The sequence below is a fragment of the Azolla caroliniana genome, unplaced genomic scaffold, assembly GCF_043228905.1.
Source record: "Azolla caroliniana isolate FFs.n. ecotype wild unplaced genomic scaffold, voAzoCaro1.0.p SCAF_1138, whole genome shotgun sequence".
NCBI classification, from domain to species: Eukaryota; Viridiplantae; Streptophyta; class Polypodiopsida; order Salviniales; family Salviniaceae; genus Azolla; species Azolla caroliniana.
This window is the reverse complement of record NW_028231573.1, coordinates 3444-11674: the sequence shown is the minus strand read 5'-3', so window position 1 is coordinate 11674 and position 8231 is coordinate 3444. Positions and strand designations below refer to the sequence as shown.

Sequence of the window (8231 nt, the reverse complement as noted above, 5' to 3'; positions counted from 1 at the left end):
CATATACAACCAAATCTCGGCAGATGCTTGCAGTAGGCAAGCCAAACAATCCGCATCTATTAAATTTGAGGGTCACAGCATCAACATAACATATGCCACATTCCTCAGGCTGGAGAGTGATGGGGATCTTCATGCATACGCAGAGACTGGACAATTCGCAATTCTCTCCAGAACCAGCCATAAAAATCCATGCCAATTCCCTCTCTTCTGCGGATTCTATGGTGTATGTGACAAAGAGAAGCAAAATTGCACACAGAATTGTGGCGGGTCGAATGAATTAGAGCTTCAGGATTCCAAAAAGAACGCCAAATTAGGCTGCAGGTTCAAGGTGGGCGATGGCAGATGGGAACCGTACCCTTCTTCTTGTGGCCATGGATCTAATCATAAGAAACCGAATGCTTCAATGATAGCAGGGGCCAGCTACTTCTCCAATGCTTTCCTCACTCCCAACCACACTGGAATCGATGCTCAAGGCTGCTGGAAAAATTATTGTAAGGACAACTGCGCTTGTACGGCGGCATTCTGGGAGTCAAAACCAAATGGTTCTGGTTCTTGTTTCCTCATCCAGGGTCCCGTAGCTACCATCATATTCAACGCTTCTGCAACTAAGGACGAATTCATGGGATACTTGAAATTCATGGAGAACGCAACAAAACCTTCTCTAACCAAACCCATCGCAATACGAGTATCATTAGGTGTCTTTGTGCTTATCATCGTCGTATTTGTGGGTGTAGGATATGTGCACAGGACACAAAGGTTAAAGGCCAGACAACTGGAAGATTATGAGATCGAAAATGAGCTTCTCGGTGTCTCACTTCTGGGCTCGAAGCCCCGTCGATTCACATGGAAGGAGATGTACGAATACACGTGTGGTTTCTCGGACCCTCTTGGGGGAGGTGGTTTCGGCAATGTCTTCCGAGGAGCTATGGACGATGGCACGCCCGTAGCTGTGAAGCAACTCATCGATGGAAGTCACCAAGGTAGAAAAGAGTTCATGGCCGAGGTCTCAATTCTGGGCCGGACTCACCATCTTCAACTTGTTCGATTGGTTGGCTTCTGCCTGGAAGGTGCCACACACAAGCTCCTCGTGTATGAATACATGGAAAATGGTTCTTTGGATGGTTGGATCTTCAGCAAAACACCCAAATGTACTCCAGAATCCCAGGAGATTAAGGCTGATAAAAAGTGCAGACCGATCTTGTCGTGGGAGTGCAGGTTCACCATAGCCGTGGGTACTGCAAAAGGCTTAGCCTACTTGCACGAAGAGTGTGAGGACAGAATCATACACATGGATCTCAAGCCACAGAATATACTCTTAGGAGCCGATTACTTCCCTAAGATATCGGATTTCGGGATGTCTCGAAGGGTGCTAAGGGACCAACAGAGTGCCGTGGTGACGATGATGAGGGGAACCCCAGGGTACTTGGCGCCAGAGTGGCTAACAGAGGAGGCCATCACGGAGAAGTGTGATGTGTACAGCTACGGGATTCTGTTGCTGGAGATTGTGAGTGGGAGTAGAGTGAAAGATTGGAGGGCATTGAGGCAGAGGCTGGAGATGAGATCCAATCGTGGAGAGGGTGTGATGGAGCTGGTGGATGAAAGGCTCATGAACTACGGAATGGGTGCAAAGATCTACGATGAGGAGCAAGCCATGAGGATGGTGGATGTGGCCATGTTGTGTGTGCAAAGCAATCCGAGGAGGCGGCCGAGCATGAGCAGTGTGGTGCAGATGCTGGAAGGGAAGGTGGGGGTCATACCCCATGCTCCCATCGATGATTATGAACAGATGGGGCTCTTTCCAAGTGAGAAGATCATTACAAGGAGGAAGCTTGGGCTAGAAGAGCTAGAACAGGACAGCCATCAATGGGCAGCCGATGCAGAGTCTTGGAAATCCAGAGGCAACTCGACAGTGACGAGTAAGTCGAGGAAATCAATTTTGAGTACAAAGACATCATATAAATATATGGAAATCTCGAGGTCAGAGGAATACATGGACACACGCTAGCTCACTCATCATTTATATAAAAAGAACAAGAGGAAAAACATATGATTCTGATAGACTATTCAATAACACTCATGCTATTTCTCATGTGTAATAAAAATTGTAAAAAGCTTGCTGCAATATTCATCCAGCAAAACTCCTTTGTCCTACATATTTCCACAACCTAAAAATCATAGAATTGAATCTCCTTCGTCTAAGAAACATTGAATTCAATCTCCTTCTTCTTGTACAAAGCGTTTGCATACAAAACTATTGTAACAATTTTTTGCCTTTCAATATAAGTGTATGTGGCACTTTGAATATCAACTTGTTGGTGCCTTTTAATAAAGCAGGCAGGATGTACATCTATGAGTTCTGAACGAATATTCAATAAAAACATAGAAACGCACACACAAATAATGAAATCAACGAATACTTAACCAAGAAAATGTTAAATTTTGAAACTTTGAGCAATTCTAAATACGCCAAAAGTCTAACTCGATATAACTGCAACACCTCCTTAATACGATAGGTTTTCAATATGACGTAAGTGGGAAAACAATGTCCAAAACGAAGAGGGGGTTGGTTCACCAATGCAAAGGAAATATTTCTATTTATGGTAGTAACAATGCCATCGCCTAGTGCACATATGTATGATACCTAACTTCCAACCAAGAATCGAGAACTTATGGTCGTATTCCGACATCTTTTCTTCCCCGTCTCTTTGTGCGTGAACCGTCTCCTTGGTACCTTTCGCGGGGAGAGCACGACAGAGTCTCCACTACTCACTGGTTCTTCATTCGACTGGTCATTTCGACCCAACCACTCATTCGGCCCACTTAGCCGGAATGAGATCGGACTCTCATCTAGAGTTCCAAAATTGTCGTCTTCTACTTGAACCTCTCCAGGTTCACTAGCCTCATCCTCCGGGATCAGGTCTTCATTAGGAGTTAGAGCTTGTAGAGAATACCATGATGCCGACTCATCAAACTCGACATCTTGACTTACTCAGACCTGTTTAGTTCAAGGGTTATAACACTTATACCCCTTCTATTCATGGGAGTAGCTGACAAGTATGCACTTTTCTGACTTCTGATCTAGCTTCCTCCACTTCTCATCCGGTACATGCACATACGCTATGCTACCGAATATTCGAAGCTGTCTCAAATTCGGCTTCCGCCCAAAATACAGCTCATGTGTTGACACCTTGTCCCTGATCCGGTTTTCAATGTAGACGGCCATCTGGACCGCCTCAGCCTAGTAGAATTTGGGAATGCTCTTCTCCTCTAGCATTGCCCTTGCCGCGTCAACAATCGACCGGTTCTTCTTTTTAGCCACACTGTTTTGTTCTAGTGTGTATCTACAGCTGAATTCTCTCTGAATTCCTTTCTGCTGCAAATAACTGTTGAATTGGCTAGAAACATATTCCTCTCTGCCATTCGACCACATGCACTTGATCTTCCTCTACATTTCCCTTTCGAGTAAGCTTTGAAGGTTCTAGAAATAGTCGAAGATCTCACTTTTCCTCTAAACGAGGTAGATCCATGTGTGCTGGCTATAGTTGTTGATTAAGGAGACGGAATACCAACTCCCGCCAAGACTAACGTATTGTGTCGGTTCTCATACATCCGAATGGATTACATCGACCTTGGTCCGACTCCGGTTTCACTTGGTGCCAGTGTTGCTTCCGAAGTTGGCAGGCTTCACATATTTGGTCCTTCTGGCCACTAAACTTCGGCAATCCAAACACAACTTGTTTTGATTGCAGATCTTGAAGCCTTTCGGTAGTTGAGGTGGTCGATCCGCTTATGCTAGAGATCGATGTCCAATTCAATCTTCTATCCTTTGGCAAACATGGAGGTGCCGATGTCATTAGTATTGAGATGAACATCCTCCTTTCTCTGCACCCTTGCCCAATTATTTCGCCTTCTTCCTCGATGAAGCACCCGAGGTGTGTAAACCACACCTGCATTCTTTGGTCGATGATTTATCTGACTGACACCAGGTTCTTTGTGACTGTCGAAACATGTAGTACGTTCATAAGCTTTCCCTTTGGTCCAACATGGCTTAAATGGATTTCTCCGACATGCACAATTGGGTGAGGGGTGTCGTCTCCAGTTTCGACAATTCCCGGTTCTCCCGGTTTCTCCAAAAACAAAAACCTGTCATGATATGACAAGACTCGAGCCCATGACCTTATGCTACATGGGTCGAGCTCTTGACCATTAAACCATACATTGTAATACGTAAAATATTATTTTCATTTATGTTTTATTATAGAAAATTGATGTATATTCCAGATTTCTCTAGAAACTTCAGGAGTACTCCTGAGAACACTATAAAAGGAGGCACAAGGCATTATTTCGAACCAAATCGGTTCAACCCCAATCTTAAGCCTCCTAGCTACTATTGTATACTCTCTTCACATAATATATATATATCTTTTATCATCATTCTCTCACCCTTTCTCTCTCTCTATCTCTCTCTCTCGCTCACTCTTTCCTTCTCTCGAGAGTTCTACACCTCTCTTAGTACTAATCCTCATCTTTTAGTACTAATTCCTTCATTGTCTTAGTACTGATCCTGACCGTTTGAACCGATTTCCCGTCCTCCTTTTGTTTCCTCCTCTTCCTTTTATCTTCTTACATATTCCCTTTTTCCGGTCTTCTTTTCGGTTTCCCTCATCTTCTTACCCCTTTCTTCCTTTCATACTAATCCTCTTATCCTCCCTAGTAAAATGGAAACTATTACCGCTTAGGAATACCAATCTGTTTTCTCGGACCTCCAGTGCTTAAAAGAGAAATTTGTAGCACTAGAACAAGAAAATCACCGTTTGTTGGGGGATCTTCAACAAATAGCGTTGGAAAAACAACAACACAGGGAGCTCACGTTACGTGTGCAACAACTCGAAGCAACCATCATAGCGATGCAACAACAAGGACTCGGAACACAAGGGATTCATAAAGAACCGAAGATCGGCCTTCCCATGAAATTTGATGGAACGCGATCACAGTTTAGAGGGTTCCTTAATCAGGTATGACTAGTTATTCAAATGCATCCTTCCCGATATCCCACCGATGCATCACGAGTGGGTTTTGTAGGCACGTTGTTAAGTGGCTCAACGTTGGGATGGTTCGCTTTGCTGTTAGAAAAAGAATCTCCATTACTAAACAATTTTGAAGAATTTATAAGTGAGTTTAAAGCCTATTTTGGAGATACTGACAGCATAAGGACAACAATCAACAAAATCCGATGACTACGTTGTCGTAGTGTATTTCGTACACTATGTGAAAAAGTAAAAATAATATAACCGATTTAATTACATATAAATAAATAAAATAAGAATATCAAGATATTTATCACATGCATAGGGCAAGATTTGAACCTTGTACCTCCACGTAGCCAAACCTCAACTTTACCATTATGCTACCTTATCTTTAGTGTTCTACAAATAGATTTAATAACTATAAGTGCTTTATTTGCACCTACCTTTATTAAAAGGTAAATCGTGCATTTTTAGAGTGCGTGAATATTTTATAGAAAAACGCAAGCAACTAAAAAGTGACTCATGCACATCTAGCGTGCATGAGCACTATATTTAGCAAATAAAAGCAAGGATTAGAAAAGCATCACATGCACATTTAGTGTGCATGAACATATTAGAAAAAAAGCATGTAGCTATGCTTAGTCTCTCCCATCACTACATAAGGATGGGGAGCACAATGTAATAGGCGTGTGAAATATTTGGAAATTGGATATATTTCCGAAAACACCAACCGATTAATATAATCGTGGGATTCACGAAAATAATATAATCTATACTTGTGGGATTCACAAGTTTCTTATATCTTTCTTTCAATCTAAATACATATTCTTATCTAAATATTGATTAATCGAATACAATACACTCGTGGGATTCACGAAATTTCTATCTCTCTTTCTAATAATCTATTCATTACTAGCCTCATCTCATATTCTTCTTTCTCCTAGTCCAAAACCTCGGCGGTTCCCACCCGACTCACGCAAACGATCCGGAGCCGAAAGGCACGACAACGTCAAGGCGATCGTCCAGCCTCTGCAGACGCTGCAGATTTTCGTCTACTCACCTCCGATATCCCCTAGGATGATCAAGATTTAATGGAGCAATTTCATTATGGTCTACGTAACAATGTCAAAGATTTACTCTTGACCTTTCCCGAAGAACCAAAGTCATTAACAGAAGGAATCAGTTGCGGAGTGAGATGCGATAATCGCCTATTCGAACGGTGTTCGGAACATCAGTTCCAGATGCCAAGGGCAAGATCTGAGCCTACCTATGCCTCAGTGGTAGCGAAACCTTTTTCAAGGGAGTCTGATAATGCGCTTCCAGTAAGTACTCCAACTCCGATGGAAATTGACACTACACGTCCTCGTGGACCGCTATCGGATGAAGAAAAGCAACGACACCGAGCAAACCGACTATGTCTTTATAGCGGTGGACCAGGGTATATCGCGGTAAACTGTCCCCATAGGCCAAGAAGGCAAGTAAACCAAATAGTTTATAGTTCTGATTTCAGTAGGGATATCTGATAGTCCTAATAGTACTAATAGCCCAAATCTAGCGAACAAATTTGATGTCCTTAGTTAGTTAGAAGAAGAGTTAAACGACTAAGTCCAGCCAAAATAGGAGCCGTTTGGTTGGACAACCCCAGATCTGTGCAACCCATTAGTGGTTCCATTCCCTCTAAGCAAGTTAGTAATGTGTTCGTAGCCCAAGTAACAGTTAATACTAAAAGTACCCCTCCAGTACATGTCTTAGCACTTCTAGATTCCAGAGCTAAGTCTTGCTTCATGGATAGGAACTTTGCCCAAGCTCATCAGATATCACTCAGAAAACTCCCGTGTTCAGCCTCTGTAGTAGTCATTGATGGTCATCCCATTGCTTCCGGAAATATCATAGAAGAGTCAGAGCCCGTTAATATTTTCCTAGATAATCTAGCATGTGCAATATCATTTAATATAATTAGCATCCCAGAACACCCCATTGTTTTAGGATTACCATGGTTCGAATTACATAACCCAAACATAGATTGGAGAACAAGAGAAATCCGGTATCGAAAAGCCCAAGGGTCTACTCATGAGATTGCAACCATTTCACTACATCAGTTGCGGGAAGAAGGTCGCAAGGAAGAAATGTTTCTCTTCACAATATCAGTAAAGCCCTCAGGCACCATTAAAAAGGAGTCCACCGTTCAACTTCCAAAAAAGTATCATCATTATGCCGATGAGTTCGATAAAGTACAAGCCAATACGCTTCCTCACCATCGACCGTATGATTGCCCCATCGATTTACAACCACGGGACGAGCCACCATCGGGACCAATCTATAATTTGTCACCAACCGAGCTAGAAGTCTTGTGAGCCTATATAGACGAGAATTTGGAAAATGGTTTCATTCGGCATTCGAAATCTCCAACGGGTGCACCCATTTTCTTCGTCAAGGAAAAGGATGGATCACTTCGTCTCATTGTAGATTACCGTGGCTTGAATAAGGTTACAATCAGAAATAGGTATGCACTTCCCCTTATCTCAAGTCTTTTAGAACGAATCAATGGTGCAAGCTTCTTCACAAAGATCGACTTACGAGGAGCCTATAACCTCGTACGGATCTGACCAGGAGATGAATGGAAGACCGCGTTTCGGACCAGATATGGGCACTTCGAGTATACGGTCATGTCGTTCGGCCTCACTAATGCGCCAACAGTCTTCCAGCACATGGCAAATGATATATTCCGAGATCTCTTGGATGTTTGTTTGATCATCTATTTAGATGATCTATTGGTTTATTCGAAGACCCAAGAAGAGCATGATTCTCATGTACTGTTAGTACTAAGACGACTTCGAGAACATGGTCTTTATGCAAAGCTAGAAAAATGTAGTTTTGGGTGCAACCAGGTGGAATTTCTTGGCTATGTAATTTCCTCGGAAGGCATCTCCATGGACCCAACTAAGGTCAAAACTGTGGTAAAGTGGCAGACTCCGCGTTCGGTGTGAGATGTGCAATGCTTTTTAGGCTTTGCCAATTTTTATCGGAAGTTCATACAAGATTACTCAAAGCTCGTTCTGCCTCTCACACAGCTTACCAGGAAGGGACAATCATTCGTTTGGTCTGAAGAAGCGGACATGGCTTTCGAGAGTCTTAAAAAGGCATTTACATCGGCACCAATTCTAGCTCATGTCGATCCAGAAAAACCATTCATTATCAAAGCAG

At 42.8% G+C, this 8231-nt stretch overlaps 1 protein-coding gene across 1 annotated transcript; it reads left to right on the top strand.

Annotated features, from left to right (window-relative positions):
* Positions 1–78: 78 nt before the first annotated feature.
* Positions 79–2172, top strand: LOC147847353 (G-type lectin S-receptor-like serine/threonine-protein kinase SD2-5; the record flags this gene model as incomplete). The annotated part of the gene is made up of 1 exon (XM_087339294.1): positions 79–2172. A coding segment is annotated over one exon (1927 nt), but the record flags the coding sequence as incomplete, so codon positions are not given.
* Between the last annotated feature and the right edge of the window lie 6059 nt (positions 2173–8231).